Here is a 25,630-nt window from a genome sequence, read left to right on the forward strand (position 1 = left end):
TTCAAGCGTTTCTTCTTCTTTTCCCCCTGAGTATTAACTGAAACTAAAAACAAAAACAAAAATATGGCTCAAAGCTGGTTCCGGATTTCTTCATTTTGGTACCTAATAAAATGTAGTCAGTAGGGATTGGGGGGTGGGGCGTTCATTCATCTTATTCAAGAGGAAAAGCTGCTGCTTGCAGCATGCAGGCCAGGAGGAATTAAACACTCTTTCTTCAGTCGGAAGGAGCCTGTGCTATACTCACGTTTCTAATTACAGCGGCTGGTTTACATCTATAATACAGTACAGGAATTCGCCCCCTTGGTGGCCAATTCAAGATGACACATTCCACTAAACTGCGGCTTGGCGTCTCAAACCAGTTCACAGGCGGCTGGCTGCTCAAAATTGCTGACCCCAAGCTACTTTTCTCCCCAATCAATAAAAGACAAAGGGACCAATATCTTTTATTCTCAAGGAAGAAAGCAGCTTTGGGGGGGGGGTGTGGAAAGAAATGGGTTAAATAGTCTCTTTCATCCACAGACACCAAGTCTTCAGCTCAACCTGAAGCCATCCAGTTACTTTCCATGGTAAAATAAAACCATGAGGGAAGGCCTAACATGGTACTGTTCCTAATGGGTGGTACCAGCCTTGAGGGCAGTGGAGGCCAGTGGCACCTAGGTGGTCACTTGAGTGACACTTTGCCTGAAAGAGGGGCCTCCCCTGCTTCAGAGGCATTCATTTTCATCAGCCCTCCCACAGACGAGAATACCACAGAACCCAAGGGGAGCTCTAGACTATATTCTGCGGGACGGATTCAAATGCAGAAGGAACATTTACCGTATTTTTTGCTCTATAAGACTCACTTTTTCCCTCCTAAAAAGTAAGGGGAAATGTGTGTGCGTCTTATGGAGCGAATGCAGGCTACGCAGCTATCCCAAAAGCCAGAACAGCAAGAGGGATTGCTGCTTTCACTGCGTAGTGATCCCTCTTGCTGTTCTGGCTTCTGAGATTCAGAATATTTTTCTTCTTGTTTTCCTCCTCCAAAAACTAGGTGTGTCTTGTGGTATGGTGCGTCTTATAGAGTGAAAAATACGGTAGGTTTCGGCAATTATAATGGATCAAAGCACTCGGTTGCCCCAACACAACAAATTTAAAAAGATCAGACTTTTTTTGTAGTTTGGTTAAGTGACAGGGAAATGCGTGGGGAAAACAAGAGGTGGACAAATGACTAACTGGAAAATGTACAAACGCCCCTCAAGCAAATCAGGACACATGGCCACTGTCCTGTAAGCTCCCCACAATCAATCAATAGGAATTCTCAGCTAGCTAGAAACTTTGTGTGCAAGCAAATCAGGATGAATGCCCCAAGTGCCTGGCAGCAAATTTCTTCTTAGAAAGCTTGCCCACGCCATCCAAACTAAGCACTGCAGAGGATGAAGCAGCTTGTGAACCAAGAGTCCATTTAAGCACATTCTGATTTTTAACTAAAATCTAAATGAAGAAAATAAATCAGCCAGCAACGAGATGTGCAAGTTAGGAGAACCACCAAAATGTCAATACTGAGCTTTGTTCTTCCAGGAGGGGCAATTAATTTCCTCTTCTAAAAACATGTCCCTCTAACAATAATGGAGAAAATTCTATTGTAATCTCTCTCTCTCAGTAAACTGCAGAGGTGACTGCAAGTTGCTGCAACTGGGCTCAGCCTCCAAAAGGAGAAACCATTTTCAGCACAAAAGAACAAAGAGGAGAAATTGCACTGAAGCTGCTGGAAGTACCCCAGTTCCTGCACTGATGTAACAGTTCTAATTTAAGAGGATGAGATGGACTGCTTTCCTTTATCGTCTTTTCATACTACAAATGTCAAGGGTGCTTCAGCCGATGGTGGTTCTCCAGCCACCCATACAATTGACAGAGAATGCCAATCTTTTTTAAAAAGTTATTAAAAATCGAGAACGCTCGGAGAACACCATTTACAGCGAAGAGCACATTCTATATGGCTAACATGTCAGTTTCAGCCCGCTGATGTCCCCAGCAAAATAGAGCCTTGCCTTTTCCAGGGGCGCTTCCTGCACTCCTGGATGTGTGCTTTGTTCTCACTAGTTTGGCACGATTAGATGTATCACAGCAGAACAACAATCCCTCCAGGATCACAGCAGCTGTTTGGAGCGGTACAATCGGCAATTTCAGGGCAAGGCTGAAAAGTCGTTGCTATCAGAAGTTTCAAAATAGCATAATAGTAGCGGGGAGTGCACACCAAACACTTTAAGGAGCTCAGGCAAAATTGGCCAAATCGCACTCCCCATTCATCAAAGCTCCTGTAGTTTTCCATTAGGAAAAGATGGATGATGATGAATGTTGTGCAAACCCATTACGTGCTGTTCAGGCCCTTTCCACCAGAGGGATCTGTGCTGACTTCATAGGGAAATGCAAGATCTGTTTAAAGGGGGGGGGCCTTTTCCAGTTCCAATAATTACAGTACACATGGGGGACTGATCAGGGAAAGTTAGACACAGAATGCACTGGGATTTAAGTTCACAGCCATTTCTGGATAGCACCCATTATGAATATTCTGCCGCTGAAGCGCTGAGAGGCATACTTTATGCAATTAAGTACACTCAGAAGTTTAGAGCTAGCCTTTCCCTATGGATCTGTGCTAAATCCAACAATGTTGAACTTCTGTTGTCTAGCTTGTAGAGCTCCCTGGGCAACTTCTTAGACTCTACATAACAGAGCAGGGATAGGGAACCTCTATTGGCACCTTGTGGGTTAGCTCGGGCAGGGTGAGAGGACCACCCACCTGCCAATCACATGCAATCATTAAGGTGTCACTTGACTGGCAGTTCACTGTCCCCACTGACCTGTCATAATCCTTTTTGTAGGGTTCCCAAGCACCCTGCAGCCACTTGGGAACCACAGAGCAAGGGGTCAAACACAGGGCTGGAAAAGTGATTCTTCTTCCACCACCACCCCACCCCGAATCAGCTGGTGGGAAAGAGAGAAAGAAGCCTGTGTTTTCCAAGCATTTGGTTGTGAATGGGAGGAACCCCCTTGTAACTGATGTTTGCAAAAAAACAAAACACCTTGGGGCTGCTTGCTTTGGCTGCATGCTCCTGCACTTGGAAGTCAAAACTGAACTGGATTTCACACTTGCACACACTCATCAGATGAAAAGCAGGAGTTAAAATCCTGTTTTGGCTGCAAGCACCAGCTCCCTCATGAGAATAGGCAAGTATGGCCAAAGTATAATTGATATGTGCCCTCCCACCCATCAGCTGACATCACACATGATGCCAACTTATTTACAGGTGTTTATAGTTTGGGGGGAAACAGCCTCATGGGCCAAGTTGGACCTCTTGGTGGGCCAAGATTGGTCCTCGGGCCAGAGGTTCTCCACCCCTGTTGTAGAGCAAGATTCTGCCACCATTTTGTGTGGCAATCTTTTTTTTCCCCAGCCCAAGAGTTCCATTCCTTTCTGGGTGATCTTCTGAGGGCCACATGTCAGTAGTGTGTGTGGCCAGAGGTAAAGGAGCAAAATAACACACAATCCCACATCCCTCTGAATCTTTTATTCTCCCTCTTGAAGAACCAAGAGGCATTATCAGAATTCAAAGACTCATTCCAGCTAAGCAAAAATGCTTGTGATCTGAGAATTCCAGGGAAGCATGGGGCCTGGGAGCATTCCAGGGGCCAGACACAGAACCCTAAAGGGTCACATTCGGCTCTGAAGCCTGAGCTCCCCCCGCCTTTAATCAACTGAATCCTAGCTTATGGTTTCGATGCTGCTTTTTACATGTTTGAAAAGTTCAGCTATTTTTATTCTGTTTTGACTTTGCAGAGGGGGCGCAGAGCACTGTGGGAACTTGCTTGAAAGGCAATTTTTAATAACTTTTTTAAAAAAAGATATTGTTAAAAATAGCATTCAACTGACAATTAACCAGGACTATAATGCTGCAGTTCATTAATTTGTGGTGTGTTATAATCGTTTTTGTTGTCTACAACCCAGAATTAGAGAGAGAGAGAGAGAGAATGCAACAGCCTAATGTCAACACACCCATCCTTGTTATATCTTGGGTTGTAAGCAGCAGAAATAAATTCCAGGTGGAAGTTTGTCTTCAAAGCAGGGGGTGGAGCTGGATGGGGAGTGACAGCCTCAGAGGATTGGTCAACGCTCCAGAGTTGCAGCCCAGATTTACCTATCAACCGATCGGCATTCTGTTGTAGGTAAGAAGTGCCAAGCAAGCCTTCTCTCGGGAGCAATTAACCTCAGGCTCTTCTATTTCCCCAAACACTGTTCTTCTAGTATCTCTCCTTCAGCTAATGGCTGCACAAGCATGAAATGTTAAGAGCCCAGACAAAAGGTAATGCCATTTCCAGCGTAACCATAGTGTTTCCTCTTCAGCTGCCCGGCTGAAGTACAGCCAAAGACAAAAGATGCTCCTAAGGCAGCTTGTCAACAGAAAAGCTGAAAACATGACAAGCCTTATCATCCCACTGTTTTCCTACTACATAGGCATCGAGGATGAGGAACAAGTGAGCTAACTACTCGAAGAGACAGCCAGGCAGCCCAAACCGTTCTGTAAAATTAGAAATTCTGTCAAGCATCTGGAGACGTAGGGGTTTTAATTTTACAGGGACCAGAGGATGAGAAACAAGAAAGCCAACACTTTGAAGAATTGGACTTGCTTAATATGGCATTGAATTAAATATGGAAAGCGTTAAATGCAGTGTGATACTGCAAGAAAAGTACCGTATTTTTTGCTCTATAAGACTCACTTTTTCCCTCCTAAAAAGGGGAAATGTGTGTGCGTCTTATGGAGCGAATGCAGGCTGCGCAGCTATCCCAGAAGCCAGAACAGCAAGAGGCACCGCTGCTTTCGCTGCACAGCGATCCCTCTTGCTGTTCTGGCTTCTGGGATTAAGAATATTTTTTTTCTTGTTTTCCTCCTCCAAAAACTAGGTGCGTCTTGTGGTCTGGAGCATCTTATAGAGCACTGTATTATAGAATATGGTAGTTCTTACACGAATGAAAGAGGACAGGCCCCTGCCCCAAAGAACTTACACTGTAGAATTTGACTGTAGGGCATCCCATGTCAGAAATAAGCTTCAAATTCAAACTTAACCATAAACAGCTTAAAACCACAAAACCTTAAGACATCGACAGCAACCAAAACATACAAGATCCTCTATACATCTTACCTTTCCTGAAAGGCCTGAGCAATGAGATACACCTTCATCTGCACCTCCCCGTTGCCATAAGTGGATTTGTGGCTTTCGTTGCTTTTAGGGAAGCATCATCATTGTGCTGCCTTATGATTGGTGGGAGTCAGAGGTGTTGCCCTTGTAGTTGTGAGTGTCATTGTGGTGTTCTGTGAACATAAGAATAGCCTGATAGATCAGGCCATTGGCCCATGTAGTCCAGCATCCTATTCTCACAGTAGCCAACCAGTTGCCTGTGGGAATCCTGCAAGCAGAACATGAGTACAAGAGCACTCTCCTGTGGTTTCCAGCAACTGGTACCTGGAGTGACTTTTGCCCCTTTGGTGCTTCAAGTATATACGATACCAATGGGAGTTTCACCAACACTGCAGTGTTGCAAGTGACCAACTAGCATAATGGGGCCAAGGACAATATTGGGACATCCCTAACTGAAGGATTGCAGTCCAAATTAATAGATTTTCTTAAGATGTGTGTACTTTATGCTAAAGGGTAAAAGGTAAAGGTAAAGGGACCCCTGACCATTAGGTCCAGTCGTGACTGACTCTGGGGTTGCGGCACTCATCTCGCTTTCTTGGCTGAGGGAGCCAGTGTACAGCTTCCGGGTCATGTGGCCAGCATGACTAAGCCGCTTCTGGTGAACCAGAGCAGCGCACAGAAACGCTGTTTACCTTCCCGCCAGAGCGGTACCTATTTATCTACTTGCACTTTGACGTGCTTTCGAACTGCTAGGTTGGCAGGAGCAGGGACCAAGCAACGGGAGCCCACCCCGTCGCAGGGATTTGAACTGCCGACCTTCTGATCGGCAAGTCCTAGGCTCTGTGGTTTAACCCACAGCGCCACCCGCGTCCCTATTACACTAAAGGGGAAGGGTAACTAAAAGGAGAATGATAAAGGACTCAGGCAAAGGGTACACTGAAGGGGGTTAATTCTATTAAGTTTGCCTACCAAATCCACACTTTCTGAAGCAATTTGTGAACACAGCCATCCTTCAAAATCCAAATTTAGCAATGCAGTTCTCCAGCCGAATAATGTGCACACAAAAACATTTAACTTGGGTTAAGTGTGTATAAAAAATGAACACATTAGTGAAAGCAACATACAAAACGTAGGAAACGAAACAATTCTAACTAAACTTAAGAATGGAAACAGAAGAAACCAAAATTGGTGGATTTGGTCCTTCCTAATAGAAGATCACACATCCTTGTTTGTCTGAGCTTGACTACCAGCCCAAGTGAGCTGCAGTAGACTTTGGAGTTGCTGTACATGATGAGTCCTCTTACCGTAGTTCCTGTCTTTCCTGAGTGGCAGTAACAACTGCAGCTTAAACCAGGACTTCGCCCAGCCTACCTATGTTGGGCCCAGCTAGAAGCAGATATGAGAACTGAAAAATAACAGCAGTATCAAAACATCACAGGCCTAATGAGTTCTATAAATAAGCAAAATAAGCCAAATTTTGCATTAAGAAACAAAGAAAAATCAGTACAATATATTGTAAGAAAGTATTAGAAAGCACGTTAAAAGTAAGGTAATAATTATAAGTACATTCAAAATCATAAATGTCAACTATATCGGGAAATGATGGGAAGTCCACAATTATTTTATCATTTTATTTTATTTTGATATATGTTATTTTATTTTATATAATATTATTTGATTTTAGCTAAGCGGTATTTGAAGTTTAAATTAACATCTTATAGTAATTCAACTTAAGAATTTTTTTCTTTGTATTGTATATGTGTGAAGTTAAATTTGTAATGCTATTAATGAATTTCAAGAAAGGAGATGAAAGAAAAGAAAAAACTCTGGCTCAAATTCAGTTCTCCTTTTACACTCTCTGATTTTTTTATTAAACAATTTGTTCTGTCAAAATACACAAACACAGAAATTGTCCCTCCATGAAGCTGAGAGACGATGGAAGCCCAGGATGTGAATGGATGTGAAGCTCTTCATTTTAATTATGGTGGCTACGACCAATCCACCCATTTCAAGTGTAAATATATTTGGCATCATGCAGTTAAAACCTAGTTTCTTTTTCAAACAGCAGTCTTTGCTACTTCAGATCACAGCAAGTCAGCTTTTGTATATTTCTACAAGCCATTCATAAGCTGTTATGAATTGCATGTAATGCTATCTAGCAGTTATCACCTAAAACCCGCAAGCAATGCATCCATTCATCTACATTTCAGAATCCGCTTTATTAAGAAAAATAGAGAAGGTAATAAGCTGCACGGTAACAGAGAGCCCAGGGAGGAGGGGGGAGGTTTAGCAACACAGAGGGCTTTGCTCACAGAAATGGAAATGCACCGTCGTTCGATCTTGCAAACGACGTTGCAGTTTTCTTTTTAAAACTGATGCACAAGGTGGATGCTTGACAATGTGTTTTCCTTTTTCTGTTTAAGGCAGCATTCAAGAAGCCTGTGTACACCATGATGCCAGTTCCTGACCCTCAAAAGAGCTACTTCAAAATACAGAGATGGTAAAAAGTATGTTGCAAAATGGAAACAGATGCTTCTTAATCTTCAGCAAAGTAGTCATCGAGTCCCTCCAGTTCCATTTCCTCTGTTGTATTTACAGAAGAGGAAGTGGAGGTTTTATTTATACTTGTCTGGCTGCTGTGCTTTGGTTGGGAGTTTTCGGGCTGCCTTTGTTCTTTCTTGATATCCTTGATGCCACCGAGTAGCTGCTGACTCTCTGCAAAATACTGATTTGGGTGGTTCAAAGAAAACCCAGTATCATTGACCTGTGCAAAAAAGAAGAAGGAGGGAAAAACATGTTCTGTCACTGTACTTCACACACCCTTGAGTTGAAATGCACACTAAAAACTTCACTTTGTTCAAGCTTTGAGATAGCCAGCGTTGAGAGGAAAGCTATACATTAGTTCAGCCTCCGTGAAACATTGCTCGATAAAAGCTGCTAAGAGCCAAAACATGTTTTGATACTCAGTTTCCCTGTCTTGTTGCAACAGCAACCTAAGAGGACAGGTTTGTTTGTTGTTGTTTTTTAAGAGACAAATACACAGGCCACAATCCAAAGGGGCAATTGCATAACAAACTGCAGGTAATGCTGAAGTTTCAGTTAGCTTTTTGGCTATGGGAACCACAAACATTCATTCCAGCTGTAAATAAAACAAATAAAACCAAGTATCTGCTCAAGTGAAGTAGCACACCAATGAAAGAAAAAGGAAAAGTCCTAACTGCACACTCACAGCACAAGCCTATGCACGTCTACTCAAAAGTAAGTCCCACTGGAATCAATGTGTCCTACTCCCAGGTAAGTGGATATAAGGTTGCAAAGTGGCACACCCAGAGAATGGCCTGTTAAGAGAACAACTGCTCTCAGTATTAAGAGGCCCCCGGCCTCTTAAGCGAGATGGGCGCGCATCCCCAGAGTCAGTCATGACTGGCCCGTACGGGCAGGGGTACCTTTACCTTTTACCTTTTAAAGGCAAGCCCTAGCTGTTTTGTTCAGAGAAGGCTACTTCTTCTGTGGAGAACGTATTTTCAAAACATTTTTTAAAAATTTCACTGCATTTCCGAATAGCTTCCTTTGAAACCTCTTGGTGATTTAACAAGTAGCAATAAAAATAAACATCTGTTTATAACTTGCTGCATAAAGCATTAGTGCTAAGATATTAAGTAAAAGCTCTACTTTAAAGATGACGGGTGCTTGGGGCAGGGTTTTTTGGGGGGGAATGAAGTTTGCTAATTAGTATCCTACATACTTTTCAAAAACATTTTGACCTTAATTCCTCTCGAAAGAAAAACCTGAAAAGGCGTTTAGTTTTAAATGACTCCTTCCCCCTGCCCCACTCTAGCTGAGGTAGAAGGAGGGAGGAGGGCCCAACATCATTTATCATGCCCTGTAAAAAAAACACCACCACCCCAGCAAAGCTTGTAATCTAAACTGAGATGAGGTAAAGGACACTGGATTTAAAAACAAGTCTCTCTATTTCATCTGCTCTGTATTTCATCTACTAAGGCCTCAAAGCTTTCCTCAGATTCTGTTCATTCTAAGCGGTGTCCTTCCGTAACAAAAAGCCTGGGTTCCTTTTGGTGTCGTATTGTATGGTTTTACTAAGGATCTGAAGCAATCGTGTTGAACCTGTGTGTTCTTGGGGTTTTAATCAAGAAGCTACAAAGTGGCAAGTGATAATGAGGCAAGCTGCTATTACAAAAAAAACACAACACAAAAAATGCAAAGCCATATGGAATTATTTCAGATACTGTATGCTGCCTTGCTATTTACACGCTTTCTCTCTCTCTAATAACTTGCTCTTAACTAAATTCTGACCACCGAGAAATCAAAAAAGCAAATCAATCCTTTTGTCTATAAACATAAACAAGATGCATATTTCCTGGAAAAGGAAAGCCATTAGAAAGACAACAATAACCACAATATCAAACACATTGGTTTTTGCAAAGCTACATTTGCAAGTGGCAGTTTCCTTTTAGCCAGGGATATAAGCATTGCCCATTTAAATGGAGCCACTCTAATTATATTGCTTGCAACCAAATGAGCTTGACAGCTTAATAAAAATGCTTCAGCACATCTGTTTTATTATCCTTATTAATAATATTGGCTCAGCCAAATCACTCATGATAGCAAAACATTTATAGCTATCAAAGCACAAAGAGCACATTTATTTAGATATAAAAAGGCTCCAGTTTATTAGTTAGGACAAAGAAATAATTGACACACAAACAAACAAAAACCTGAATGGGAACAATTCCAGCAGTTTGCCATAAGTAAGAATAACAATTCATTCACTCCATTTGCCCCTACGAAAACTATGAATCTATTGGTCTCTGTGACTCACAGAGGGCACTAGAATTGCAATGCCACCAATATTTTTTCCTTAACCATGGATTAAGCTATAAATTTAATCGCTTTTATTTTGTGTTGGTTATATCATTGTTCTGTCTCCCTTTTAAGGACACCATATTGCTATAACTGTAAAAATACAAGTGATAACTTAAGTATTTTTCCTTACAGTCTGCCTTCTGGGGCTCAATTTTAAGATTTTGGCACCAGAAAGTAATTCCATTATATTTAAATAAAACTTGAAGTTCAATGTGGCACCAACACTCCCAATTTCTCGATACATTTCTAAGTGAAATAATAATATGCAAGTAACAAAGAATATATTCTACATTAGAAAGCATAACCTTGAATTTTAATGCTTTGCTCAGCATTCTTCTATATTTAAATTCATTTTTTCCTCTTACTGTATTCATAAATATTTTCATTCATCACCAGGGGAGACAGATGACTGATTGGTTTTTGTGGGACAGGGCAACAGAAAAAGCCATCAAATTCTGGCATCCAGTGGACAGGAAGACTTAGCAGCATGCTTAGAATGTCCTCCTTTTCAGTAAGGCCAAAAACAGCAGGTCTAATCAGGCCCATGGGCTAGAGGTTCCCTACAACTGCTCTACGTAGATGAACTGACCATGGTTCAAATGCAAATGCAAAACCTACCAAGAAAGGCAGCAAACCTAAATCCAAAATGGCCTCCAAAATGTTTGCTAACAAGGACAGCACTATTATCGAGATAGCAATTGGGTTGGGGGGGACTAACACTCTCTCTCTCTCTCTCACACCATCCTTTCATGGAGGACAAGGCTATTAGTGATTACAAGTCATGATGGCTTTATGGTACCCTCCAGGTTCAGATACAGGAAGCCTCTGAATACCAGTTGCTATGGGAGGACGATTGCCATTATGCTCTGTTTGTGAGCTTCCTAAGAAACAGCTTGTAAGCCACTGTGGAGAACAGGATGTAGGATTATATAAATCTTTGGTATTGCCCAGCAAGGTGGAGAAGTTATTAGGTTTTTCACAATATGTTCTGCATCTTTAACATACAGAAATAAACTGATCACCTATGCTCAGAAACATATTCAAAGGCCCTTGCCCCTGGGGCAAATGAAGACAGACAAACATGTGAAATCATCCCATTTTATAGTTTCTCCCAATTGATGGGAAAGGGGCAGAGAGAACTATCCAATCAAAAACAGGGAAAAGGTGTGCAGGGTTGTCACCCCTTAGATGGAGATGGGCCCGTGCTACTTGTCCTTCAAGAGAAATAGGAAGGGAGGTGCAAATTACAAATAACTCCCCTTGGTTATGGTCAGGCAAATTGGAAACACCACTATGGACTTCTGAGAGGAGGTGTATGACTTTTAAAATATGTAAACAGATATGTAATATGTAAACAGATATGGTTTTTTCCTTCAGTCCATGGGGAATAATGCAAACCACTCTAAATATACAAGAACTGGAATTAAGACATATGAATTGATGGTGTCTTTGGACAGAGGTGGCATTCGGGTGCGGGGGGGGGAATAAAGGTTTTATGTTAGCAATATATTTAATCAATCGTTATATAGTTTTTTAAATGCAACTTGGAACTGTGTCTTCTTCCATCCTGTAAGAGGGGAAAACTGGAAGGAAAAAATGTAGAAATCAAGTGTTATTGCTTTATCTACATTTCGTTTGCTAGGACCAGTGAAACACCACTCCATAAATGTAAACAGTTTTGCTACAAAATAAAACAGCATAACCTCATAACATATTTGTTGATTATGTATGCACTAAACAGTTAGCAAATGCGGAGTATTGATCCATACATGAAATGAAAGACATCTGCTATATACTCATTAACTCAGCGTAATTAACAAGGATGGTGGTACGTGGTGAATGTGAACAGAATGTCTGAAGTTTCGCACAGGGTTTCTGCCACCAGTCTTTCCAATAATGAGACACATTATCCCCTGATAAATAAGCACCACTTACGTCATGGGTCAGCTCAAAGTATTTCTGACAGGCCAACTGATAGTGCATGCCCTTCACCAGTTCCAAAATCTAGAAAAAGGAAAGTGATCGATATATTTAAAGGGTCTTTAAAACAGCTGAAATGTTCTGCAATGTGAACATATGACCTATACAATTTATGGCAGGGTTTGACATAATACAAGAATCTGTAGTCTTATAAGATACAATGCTGCTGACATTTTCCTCCCACTTAGAATTGAAGTCAGATTATCCATAGACAGAGAAGAGGTTCTGCCTTCACAACCAGAAATCAACAGTTTTACTTCACAAATGACACAGAAAAATGAGGAACGATGTGTACTGTCAGAACATATTGCGCTGCAAAATCTCTTGCATTATTTCAAATAAGTATCTACCATTTGAGCAACTGAAATATGAACTAATCAAGTATGCGGTTATAATTTATTTTGGATAAAACTTGCTCAGACGTGTGCGACATAATACAACTGTGCTCCCAACTACAAATTGTGGTGGAAGTAATCCAGAAAAGAAGTGGCAGAAAGAACTACATTTCTACCCTCTCTAAGATCAGCTCTCAAAGTTAAGTTGTTTCTATCAATGCTCCTCAGAACACGAAAGGGAAATCATCTGTTTTGAATTCCTATTAGAAACATCTCTCTATCTCTTGTAAATACAATTTGCTTTCCAATTCTACCTCATGTAATCTCTTCTGTCCTGCATAAAACATTCATTCTTATCAGCAGAATGCAACGCCATTTGAAAATTTAAGTTGTCTGTCATTTTCCCCCTCTGCTGCTATATAATTAAACTGTATATTCCCTGCTTATCAAGCTCAGGAAACCGCTGGAACTGAGAGATAGCCTCAGCCGAGAGAAAATTCTTGAGAAATGCAAATTCACACTCCTTTTCAAAAGGCTGACCTTTCCATGTCAAGCACAGAAATAAACTCCGGCACAAATCCCTACTGCCCTCATTATTGGAGGCTGCCTTATAGTTATTGACAGATGTACAAATATTTGCTGAATATATCAAGCTACAATGCTGCCAAAGAAGTGCTTACTGGGTTTGTTTTGCTGCTACAAGTGCAACTGATTAAATGTCTGCCTTTCTTGTCACATCCTGTTACATATCTTGTGAAAAACAAATCAACTTGCCAGAAGAGGCTAAAGTCTGGCACCGTCTATGTGCTTTTGAAATGGAACAGATAATAAAATGTAATATATAAAAAACTTGGCTTTGCTAATTAAAAGTGTTAATGCTGCTTTGAATGATACTGAAATGGTACCCAGCAGCAGCACATTTTGTATCAGTGCATCAAGTTTATGTAGTACATTTGATGATGAAAAAAACTTATTTTGGCTAAAGGATGGATGGATGGATGGAACAGCACCTTCTGCTTTTTGTGGAATATTGTATTAAAATAGCACTGATCAATTCCAATAAAACTTGTGGAGTGTTGCATGCTTACATCAGTTACACCTGAGAAGAAAAACTGAGCAGGGATGCTGTCAAATAACTGAATCATTGAATGCACTGCCAAAGCTTCAAATATCTGTGACACAGCCTCTCTCTAAGTAAGCACAAGTGTCTGGAGGTCTAACATTAACACTACAGTCGTACCTTGGAAGTTGAATGGAATCCGTTCTAGAAGTCAGTTCGACTTCCAAAATGTTCAGAAACCAAAGTGCGGCTTCTGATTGGCTGCAGGAAGCTCCTGCGGCCAATCGGAAGCCCTGTCGGACATTCGGCTTCCAAAAATAGTTTGTAAACCGGAACAATCACTTCCGGGTTTGCGGCATTCGGGAGCCAAAATGTTCAAGAACTAAGCTGTTCGAAAACCAAAGTACGACTGTACTTCTATTTTCAAAGCTGATATATGGGGACCAAACCTTGTCAAAACGATCATGCCAAGCTTGGCATCTAAACAACCCTTCTTGTTGCCGCAGATACCCAGAAAAAGCCAGACCCCAAACCATCCCATTAGAGATGTACCTGTCTTGCCAGAGTGGTGCATGCTCTAGTTATCTCACGCTTGGACTATTGCAATGCACTCTATGTGGGGCTACCTTTGAAGGTGGCGCGGGAACTGCAACTAAACCAGAATGCAGTAGCTAGACTGGTGACTGGGAGCGGCCGCCAAGACCACATAACACCGGTCTTGAAAGACCTACACTGGCTCCCAGTACGTTTCGGAGCACAATTCAAAGTGTTGGTGCTGACCTTTAAAGCCCTAAACGGCCTTGGTCCAGTATACCTGAAGAAGCTTCTCCACCCCAATCGCTCTACCCGGACACTGAGGTCCAGGCCGAGGGCCTTCTGGCGGTTCCCTCATTGCGAGAAGCAAAGCTACAGGGAACCAGGCAGAGGGCCTTCTCGGTAGTGGCGCCCTCCCTGTGAAACACCCTCCCACCAGATGTCAAAGAGAAAAACAACTACCAGACTTTTAGAAGACATCTGAAGGCAGCCCTGTTTAGGGAAGCTTTTTAATGTTTAATAGACTATTGTATTTTAATACTCTGTTGGAAGCCACCCAGATTGGCTGGAGAAACCCAGCCAGATGGGTGGGGTATAAGTAATAAATTATTATTATTATTATTATTATTATTATTATTATTATTATTATTATTTTACAGGTGGCGATCAGTGCTTATCTTCTAGGAAAGAAAGGTGCCGGCACTCAGCATGAAGTTGTTATAGTAAGTGCCACACTTAAAACCAGCGCTTTTCTCCTAGAAGAAAAGGTGGCTACCTTTGAGTACCCACAGAAGAAATCGCTGCTGGTGATCATATTATTCATTCTTTCTACTTATTAAATTTGTATGCTCCCCTTCACCTGTAGATCTCAGGGTGGTTCGCAACATAAAATTACAGTATTAAAAAACACCACACAATATACATAGTAAAAATAAAAATGAAAACAAACCAATAATCCCCCCTCCCAGAACACATTTAAAAGGGCATGGGATGCCAACCAGCCAAAGGCCTAGATGAAGCGGAACATTTCTGCCTGGCACCTAAAGGTGTATAATGAAGACTCCAGGCAAGCCTCCATGGGGAGCCACTGCAGAAAAGGCTTGTTTTTGTGTTGCCGGACCTCTCATGGAGGAGGCACATTAAGAAGGGCCTCAGAGGATGATTGTGAGGTCCGGGTAGGTTCATAAACAGCAGGACAGTTGGGCCATTCTGTATAAGGAGAGGGTCTAGATTGGTGTTTATTGGCTTAAGGGTCAAAGCAGGGATTGGGTTCAATGGTTGACCAATAATATTGGAAACTATGCCAAAAATAATGTGCCCAAACTCACACCATGAATGTATGAGGGTTCCTCTCTTGTTACAATCCTGGCAGCATTGGGATGAAGTCACATAGGTGATATGAAATTTAAGCTATAGTCCCAAGTGGCATGGGGCTTGTTTTACGTGTAGTACGTGGTTTTTTTTACCAAGAGCAGCTCACTCACGCCTTTCCATCTGCTTTAGAGGCCAACTCAGATGCTCAAGAGAATTTAAAATATAAAAATCAGCCTGTTTCCTGCTTGGCAGGGGGTTGGACTCGATGGCCCTTGTGGTCTCTTCCAACTCTATGATTCTATGATTCTAGGACACTGTTAGGAAATCCCCCACCCCTCCAAAAAGAGAGAGAGAGAGAGAAAGAAAAGAATACAGGATGCTACTTTGCATGTGCAAATCCTTAAAAGGCTCTTTGCCTAGCAGCCTGGAACACCATCCTCAATGCAAATTGATTGCCAGGTTTTCCCCAGTCCCCTTAGTAAGCATCACAGCATAGGCCAAGTTCCCCGTGGCAGATTTTACCATGAAATTGGAAACCTCTTTAGCCAAACAAAACTTTTGTGATTATTGGCTTAGCTATGCAACAACCCTGAATCCCACCAAGGTTCATGTGCTTTTCATAATTAACACTGGGCAGCAATGCTTTGAAATGTACCTAATCCCATGGTCCAATTTTGTTGCAATGGCAGCTATGATTCTGGGAATCCCCAGGTGTAGGAAGTGTGGTGACAGATATTCACACTGCAGGGTGGAACAAACTGGTCCTCAATCCTCCAAAAAAGATTTGACAGCTGACCTGTTAAATGTTGCCTTCCCAGCACTGCCGAGGAGAATACATTTTATCTAATCACTGCATGATGCACTCTAGCACAAGGAAACTGTCGGTACCCAAGCAAATATAAAACCACTTTTAATTTGTGGCCAAATGAAGATAATGCTATAAATCCCACCCCCCGTCCCTTTACTTTCTGAAGCATTGCATATTATTTCTCTTGTAGCAAAGGAAGCCAAAGCTTCTGTACCTTTAACAACTGCTGAGAAATTTGGCAAGTGGAGGAAGTCAAGGAAGGAGAAAAGATACACGTACTAAAATTGTCTCTTCTAAAAAGCTAACAGAAGTGCTGGAACCCTCACCTTTCCATTACTTGAGAGACTATTAAACAATTCCTTAGCTGTATAACTCAAAAGATATTGAGATCAGATGATGGGGCACTCCTGTCACACACAAGCTTAAAATAGTTAATTGGCTTCACCTTCCTAATCACTGATATTTTCAGGTACGCAAGGTCAGTTTGAAGCCATTTTCAAATAAAATAGTTACTTCTGTTCTTAAAAGACTCAATCTTTCCAGCAAAGAATTTGTTGCATTTTATCTATTTCTAACCTTCATTTTTATTTCAAAGGTGACTTAAAATGTGATTGAGGTGCAGCTACTGGAACATGCTTAGCAATATTGCCCTAGTTCAAGGCCAATTCCGCAACACCTCAGTTTGTTCTCTTAGGGCTTTGCAAAAACCTTCATTTATTTGCTTATGTGAAGCAAACCGCTAGTGTCTTTCTTTGTGCATTTTATTTCTAACATTTAACATGAAAAATCTACAGGAGCTCCACTTTTGATAGCCTATAGGGATTCAACTCAATTTTTTACGAAAAAACCCCACCCCAAAATAGACTCATTTTTGGCCAGCGTGGGGCTGAACAGAATTTATACATGCCTGCCTTCACACTCCTAAGGTACCTAAAGGGAATAGAAGCTTTGGAGCTTAGTTTTGGAGCAAGTGTTGTGAAATACTACATTACTCCATAGTCAAAGATCCTAAAATAGCTCTCCTGCAAATAAATCTGTAACCTTACCCAAACCCCAAAGATGTGCTTTTCAAGCTCCTTCTGGCAGCAAGAATCATGAAGTCAATGAAATGTAAAGAAAGTATCATAGCTTTTTATATGGACTAAATTGATAAAGTATGGGTAATTATATTTACTTAGAAACCTCAATGTGTTCAATCAGACTTACTTCCTATAAGGCAGGCATAGGCAAACTCGGCCCTCCATGTTTTTGGGACTACAGCTCCCATCATCCCTGGCCACTGGTCCTGTTAGCTAGGGATGATAGGAGTTGTAGTCCCAAAACATCTGGAGGGCTGAGTTTGCCTATGCCTGTTATAAGGCACTTTTAGGAGGCCCATAACCAGCATTAGTTAACACAGAATTGTTGCGCCTGTTGAGAGTCTAAGTATTCACGCTTGCTTTGCATCGCACACACAGGTACTTGCACATATTATATGTACAATTTATATTTATATTACAAATATATGATATGTACAATACTTGTACATTTTATACATACGTATATTACTTATCTGCAATATGCACATATTACATATTATCAAGTTGGTATACAATAAGCTTGCCATGTATAAATATTTTTTTATAAAGACTTATAGAGAAAACCAACAAGGAGACTTGCTGACAGGTGCAGAACTTTCTTTTTTGCAGAAAGAATGCTGCAAAAAAAAAGTCAATCAGTAATTCAAACCAATAGTAGCAGAGAAATATGAGTCAACATTATTTTTTTGAGGTACTCTGAAGCGAGGCGACATATATTCCAATGTATGGGAATTCAACGTAGCACTATGACAATTGTTCTGTCAGCGCAAACACCAAACCTGTATTTAGGGGGCAAGCCCTGTTACATTAGCAATTATTTAGCAGGACTAATTAGCTGAATCTATGAGTGTAGCTTTCTTGTGCTTAGTTTAGGGGGCTGCACTTTTTTCTGATGTTTTAGGGTTACCTTGAAGAAGAAGTTTCAGCTAACTTAACTGGGTTCATTTGGAAGCGAAGAAATTTGAAGGTTTTCTACAGAATATGTACAAGATTATTCTAGCATTTCATTAGCAGCTGTTAATGCCAACCACCGTAGTTAATGACTTGAACCACCCAAAAGAACTAGATGTACACCAACACTGGATATTTTTATTTGACTACTAGAAATTATCTTATCTCAAACTACAACTGTTGCTTACTGTGATGAAACTTGGCCTACAATGTGGAATCTCAGTAAAATACTTGTCAAGCCAAATTGTCTATATCCTGGAGAAACCTAGCATGAAAATGGGCGGGATGCAAGCAAATTGCTATCACTGCCAGTGTGAGAGAACTTAAAACATTTAAACGTCTTAAATGTTTCATGCAGAAATGCTTTCCTGACAAACTGTGGCACTCGGCATTAAGTCAAAAGACAAACAGGCCACCCACTCACTTTAAAGCAATTTACATCTCTTATATGCAACTACTGTGTAAAAAGAACGAGAAATTATTAGTTTATAAGCTAAAGCTGCAAAGGAACATGAGCGTCATCACTTTATCCCCAGGAACATTTACATACTTGGGAACAGATCTGAAAAGTAACCCACCCCAACGATCATGCCTAGATTCAATTCTTCCAGCCACCATGGGCTGTGGCAAAGGTCCTCAGAGGAAGTGAAGGTAGCAGCCAGGCATCTCTCCATCACACCCTCATCTATCTTCAGCTGAGGATTCACTCCTTAGAAGCATTGTTTGTTTTGCATTTTAAATTGCTGTTTGCATTGGGATCTGAAGTACTGACAGCCGCTTATAGGAGCCAAGATTTTTGGCTGAAAAGCAGCTATACGATATAATAAACAAAAGGCATATCAAAGTTAGCTCACAAAACTATGAACATATTCAACAGGGGAATCCCTGACCCTAATTTCCTACTGTACAGAATTGAATAGTTAAAGCGAAGTATTTCCTCTGGATGAAAGCAGCTGGTCCAGAGATTAATGCAAAGTTTTGGGGCACAAAATCCAAAGAGTCAGATTCTCCCTCACTGTGATATCAGCATTTTGCTTCTAATACGTACAGAAGCAATATACTTTAGGAAAGGTTGCAGCAGTTGTGAGAATCAGAACACCCTGATGGCAAGCATTAGAGATGTATACTGATAAATCTCACAGCCTTCAGGGTTTGCATGACTGGGTGCTACTGGAAATTAGATCAACACCGCAATTTTAAAATGAAACAAGAGCTCCTTGAATTAAGCATGGTTTAGGGCAGTGGTTTTCAACCAGTGTGTCGTGATAGTCAGGGGTGCCACGGGCAACACTGGCCTCTGTCCTTCTTTCCTTCCCTCCCTCCTCTGATGCCCTCTTGTGTCTCTACCTCCCAAAGGCTTGCACGGCTGTAAGAAGCAATAGCAGTAATAGTCCCGCTCTATTCTGCCTTGGTCAGACCACAACTGGAGTACTGCATCCAGTTCTGGGTGCCACAATTTAAGAAGGATATTGACAAGCTGGAACGTGTGCAAAAGAGGCCAACCAAGATGATCAAGGGTTTGGAAACCAAGCCCTGTGAGGAACAGTTGAGGAAGTTTGGTATGTTTAGCCTGATAAAGAGGAGACTAAGAGGTGATATGCTATCCATCTTCAAATAACTAAAGAGCTGTCATTACATGGAGAATGTAGCAAACTTGTTTTCTCCTGCTCCGGAAGCTATAATAATAATAATAATAATAATAATAATAATAATAATAGTAATTTAAATATACCCCACCCATCTGGCTGCTCTGGGTGGCTTACAGCACATAAAAATGCTAGTAACCGAACCAATGGATACAAGTTACAAGAAAGGAGATTCCGACTAAATATCAGGAAGTACTTTCTGACAGTAAGAGTTGTCTGACAGGGAAATGGACTCCCTCAGGAGGTGGTGGACTCTCCTTCCTTGGAAGTTTCTAAGCAGAGGTTGGATGGCCACCTGTCATGGATGCTTTAGTTGAGATTCCTGCATTGCAGGGGGCTGGACTAGATGACCCTTGGGGTCCCTTCCAGCTCTACGATTCTATGGTTCTACGGTTCTAAGCTGCAGTAAACCAGACTGCTCAACGTCCTTGATAAAATACAAAGGGGGGGGTGGATTACAGTAATGAAAAACAAAACTATCAATCTGCTTGTCAGCATTGTGAAAAGAACACTTTGGGGGTTGGGGAGAACATCATTGAAGCAAATACTACAACCTGAATTAAAAAGGCATTTTGCATGCATTGTCAGTCACATATTATACATCAGTATTCAACTAAACTGAAAGGAAATACCTGGTGCCACATTGCTGCTGTAACTGAAGAAAATATTCCCTACCTGAGCAATCCCAGAGGGAGGGATTTTATACGACTGCAGCTTCTGCTTCAGCAGCTCAGGATCACTGTGACGGAATGGGCACCCTAACAAGAAAGAAGAGAGGCAAGCACACAAACAAGACTATTTACTCAGAAGTTAGTACAACAGCACACTTGAGAGCCTGGCTAAGCAGTCCTTAATTGTCTAGCAGCAGCTTATTAATACAAAAGCTAATTGCCCATGTGTGCAATAGCTTTACGCTTCTTCCAAACGGCTAGTTCACTGTATGGTATCATAGCACTAATAGGCACAAAAGTTATATCATGTGTTACAGAAAAGTAGGCCAAGATTCTTATTCACTTGAACAGAAAACTGCTTTAATTAGGTTCCACACTAAATGAGTTTGAAAATTCACCCAAATATCATAGTATAGCTATAATACAAACAGAAAAAGCTGCAGGAGTTTAGCTGTAACAATTAATTTTAAAAAACCCACAGATAACATGTGAGCTATATTATTAAACAGCATGAGAACGTCAACTTGAGGGTCAATTGGGGGGGGCAGGGAGGGAGAGAAATGCTGCTTACGAAAATAATTATGCTGTAGTGTTTGCATCTAAGTGTATTTTATTTCATTGATTTCACTGGGCCTAACTACAGTGGTTTAATACCCAAGTATCGTAGCTTAGCTAGTATACGAAATAACAGCCACAGTTAAATTACCACAGTTAAATCACCAGGTACATTTTAAGTAAATGCATAATCATTAGTGTGTAAAGAGATCAAACTCCTATTATATGTCCTCATTTTTATTGCATGTCCTTAGTTTTTCAAAAGAATTGTCTCCTGAAAAATGCAGTACTCTGTCTGGAGGTGTCCAAGCTGCACATTCCAACATAAATGGCATTGCAGAATATGCATTGCAATTAAGATGGAGCTAGGGAATTGTTTATTTACCTTCTTTACCACACAGAAAGTGCGCTCTCTCTCTCTCTCTCTCTCTCTCTCTCTCTCACACACACACACAGACACACACCTTCACTTTAACACAATTAACAAGGAACCTTCCACACAGAAGATCCATACTTTAGGGTATTGGACTTAATTGACTGGGAAGAATTGGAGGTGAGAGTAAACAAGTTTCCGTAATTGGCTGGTGACTTCTCTTGGAGCAGATTCCCCACCAGCCACTGTCCAGGAGCGGGAAAGGGGGGGATGTCTCTTAATTTGACCTTGTCTACCAATTTTAAGGTCCCATTCCTCCAAAAGAGTCCCAGGGACCTTTGTGTGTGCAGAGACTAGGGGCAACATTATTATTTTTAAATGAAACCAAAGGTTTCTGTGGAACATAACTTTGCTGTTACATTACTTTTGATTCCTGCTTAAGAGGGAAAGCTGAATATGTGTAAAGAAACCTGCTTCAATGCCAAGTAACTTTTAGGCAAGTCATAGAAATATGCTGCTTACCCAATTAGTGTTTTATTCTAGGGAGATCATAAGATTCGAAATATTTCATACTCTCCCAGAGAGTGTTAAGCTATTAGAAAAAGCCTATAAATTTAAAAGGAATAAAGTTGAGAAAGCTGTGAAAAACAAAAAGTATGATGTAATTTGCTTTCAGGAAACACATATCGCTAAGAAACATAAACACATCCTGGTGAATAAAAGGTTAGGAGTAGACTTTATTAATTCTGATGGGAAAAAAAAAAGAGGAGTAGTAATATATGTCAAAGAGAAGTGGGAACCGACCCTGATATGCAAAGATGAGGAAGGAAGAATCCTAGGGGTTCAATTAAATTTCCGGGGGGGAAAAATCAATGTTGTGACGGTATACGCACCGAATTCAAACAGAGCAGAGTTTTTTGAGAAACTAGAAAGCATGTTATTAGAGCTGGAAGTCCACAAACTAGTCCTGCTTGGAGATATGAATGGCGTCCCGGTGCCGGATCTGGATAGGAGTGAAAAGAAGGGGAAATTGGCTAGGGGGAAATTGCCGAAATCTTTTGACGATATGGAAGGAAATTTAGATCTAATTGATATCTGGAGGCACAAAAATCCCTCCCTTAAACAATTTACTCACTACTCTGAACCCCATCAGAGCTGGGGTAGAATTGACCAGATCTGGATGACAAGAATACTCTCGCTGAGGGTGAAGAGTTGTAAAATTTATCCCAGGACAATATCTGATCATTGTGCCCTAGACATGGAAATAAAAAATGAAGTGAAGGGACAATACAAGTGGAGGATGAGTGAGAACCTATTTGATAATGAAGAGGTGAGGGAAAAAATTAAAGGTACCCTAAAAGAATATTTAGATTTAAATTTGAATAAAGAAACCCCTATAGATGTGGTTTGGGACGCCAGTAAGGCGGTGCTGAGGGGTCTGCTAATACAACAAAACAGCTACAGAAGAAAGGTAAGGGAACGTAAGAAAGAGGATATCCTCTCTCAACTGAGAAACTACGAGAGAAAATTGGTCATAAACCCAACAGATGATGATGCCATCCGAGCCTCTAGGGTGCTTCAATCTCAATATTCGGCAATACTAAATCAGGAGATAGAATGGAAAATTAAATTTACAAAGCAAAGATATTTCGAATCGGCAAATAAAATGGGGAAACTATTAGCTTGGCAGTTAAGAAAAAGAAAGAAACAAAATGTGATAAATAAAATAATAATAGAGGATAATATCATAGAAGACCCAGAGGAGATAGAAAACAGGTTTACCCAATTTTTTGAAAAGTTGTATGAAAGAGGAAGAGAAAACAGTGTTGAAATTAAGAACTACCTGGATCAAAATGAGAGGAGATATATAACAGAGGAGGACAGGATACATCTGAATAAGGAGATCACAGTAAATGAGATAAAGGAGGCCATCGGTAGGATGAAGATGGGGAAAACCCCAGGTCCAGATGGCTTATCTGCAAAATATTACAAAACGTTAGGGGAGTACTTAGCCCCAGTGCTTAAAGACGTGATCAATAACATCCTCCAGGGAGGGAAGATCCCGGAGTCGTGGAAAATGGCTTATATAACCTTGATCCCAAAATCAGAGAAAGAAAAAACAGATGTAAAAAATTATAGACCAATCTCTTTACTTAATAACGATTATAAGATCTTTGCCGATATCATGGCTGGTAGACTTAAGAAGCTCTTAACAAAGTATATACACAAAGACCAAGCAGGATTTCTCCCTAACAGACACCAGAAAGAAAATGTTCACCACATACTAAACATCATTGAATATCTAGATATGAGAATAGACGTCCCTGCAGCATTAATCTTTATAGACGCCGAAAAGGCTTTTGATAATGTCTCCTGGGAATTTTTATTACAATGTCTGGAGAAGGCAGGTATTGAAGGTCCCTACATGAAAGGTATCAGGGCAATATATTCAGAGCAGCAGGCCAGGCTGATCATAAATGATAATTTGACTAAACCCTTTAAGATCAAGAAAGGTACAAGGCAGGGCTGTCCTTTGTCCCCCTTGTTATTTATAATGATATTGGAAGTAATTGCAAATAGAATAAGAGAGGCGGTAAATGTGAGGGGGATAAAAATTGGAAAGAAAGAATTTAAGCTTAAAGCCTACGCCGATGACTTGGTCCTGTCCGTGGAGAATCCAGTGGACAGTACAAGTAGGGTAATAGAACTTCTAGAGGAATTTGGTAGACTGTCGGGCTTTAGATTAAACAGGAAAAAAACAAAGATTCTAATAAAGAATATGACTGAACAGGATAAAACCCAACTAGAAGAAAAAAGTGGTATTAAAATTGTGAACAAAGTCAAATATTTGGGAATTTGGCTCTCACCAAAAAACATAAATTTGGTCGAGGACAATTATAGTAAGGCCTGGCAGGATATCAAAAAAGATATGGACACCTGGCACAGACTGAAACTATCATGGACAGGGAGAATGTCTGCTATTAAGATGTGTATCCTTCCGAGACTATTATTTTTGTTTCAAAATATTCCGATTATTAAAGGTACCTCCCTCCTTAAGAACTGGCAAAAAACCCTGACCAAGTACATCTGGCAGGGTAAGAGAGCCAGAATAAAGTTTAAATACCTGACAGATTCAAGAGAGAGGTGTGGTTTTGCAGCCCCGAATATCAGGCTCTATTATGAAGCATCCTGCCTATGTTGGATAAAGGAGTGGGCCACCCTCCAAAATACAGATTTATTGGATTTGGAGGGCTTTAATATTAGATTCGGGTGGCACGCCTACCTTTGGCAAGAGAAAGGGGAAGCTCATAGAGGCTTCTCCAACCATATAATTAGAGGCCCATTACTAGAGGTGTGGAAGAGGTATAAAAAATTGATCGAAAAAGGCATCCCAGGGTGGCTGTCTCCAACTGATATTATTAAAAGCAAGAAAATAAATATGGCTGATGAAAGATGTACATATGAGGACCTCTTAGTGAAGACAGAAGCAGGATGGAAGGTGAAGCCCTATGAGCAGCTGAAAGACAGAATAAAAGAGTGGCTGCTTTTTCATCAGATTAATGCTTTATGGGGCGAACATAAGAGAGTGGGTTTTAGTGGAAAAAAATCAAGGTTTCAGGTGGAAATTTTGGAGAGTAATGAAAAACTTCTCTCCAAAATGTATAAACAATTATTGGAATGGGACACTAAGGAAGATCTGGTGAAGGGAGCGTTGGTAAAATGGGAAAAAGACCTTGGTCACAACATAGAGTATAAAAACTGGCAGATATTGTGGACAAAAGGTGTAAAATTCACAGCATGCGTAGCCCTTCGCGAAAATCTAGAGAAAATGATATATCGCTGGTATTTGACCCCAGTAAAGCTAGGAAAGATGTATAATAATGTTGATAACATCTGCTGGAGATGTAGGGACAAGGTCGGGACCTTTTTCCATATTTGGTGGACCTGTGATGTGGTGAAGGAATTCTGGAAGCAAATACATGACGAATTGAAAAAAATGTTGAGATATAATTTCCCTAAAACCCCTGAGTTGTTTCTTTTAGGAATGATTGGTAAAGAAATAAAGAAAATAGATCAAACCTTCGTTCAATATGCCATGGCAGCGGCGAGAATTCAAATTGCACAAAAATGGAAAACTCCTGATTTACCCACGGTTGGAGAGTGGCAAATGAGGTTATACCAATATATTGAACTAGCGAGATTAACCCAAAAAATAAGACAAAACAAAACAGTTAAATTTAAAGACGAATGGAACAAATTTCTAACTT

General features: G+C 40.7%; 1 protein-coding gene across 6 annotated transcripts in view; it reads right to left on the minus strand.

The window, feature by feature from the left end:
* Positions 1 to 7,008: 7,008 nt before the first annotated feature.
* Positions 7,009 to 25,630, minus strand: part of PRIM2 (DNA primase subunit 2) — a 67,495-nt gene continuing 48,873 nt past the window's right edge. For all 6 annotated transcript variants that reach the window (XM_082218319.1, XM_082218324.1, XM_082218323.1 and 3 more), the window contains exons 12-14: positions 20,439 to 20,521; positions 11,992 to 12,060; positions 7,009 to 7,936 (exon numbers count right to left, since the gene is read on the minus strand). In XM_082218319.1, the coding sequence (XP_082074445.1) occupies positions 7,709 to 7,936; positions 11,992 to 12,060; positions 20,439 to 20,521 (380 nt within the window). In that variant the 3' untranslated portion in view covers positions 7,009 to 7,708. The remainder of the gene's footprint in view (positions 7,937 to 11,991; positions 12,061 to 20,438; positions 20,522 to 25,630) is intronic.

This window comes from Podarcis vaucheri (assembly GCF_965113315.1).
Source record: "Podarcis vaucheri genome assembly, chromosome: 3".
NCBI classification, from domain to species: domain Eukaryota; kingdom Metazoa; phylum Chordata; class Lepidosauria; order Squamata; family Lacertidae; genus Podarcis; species Podarcis vaucheri.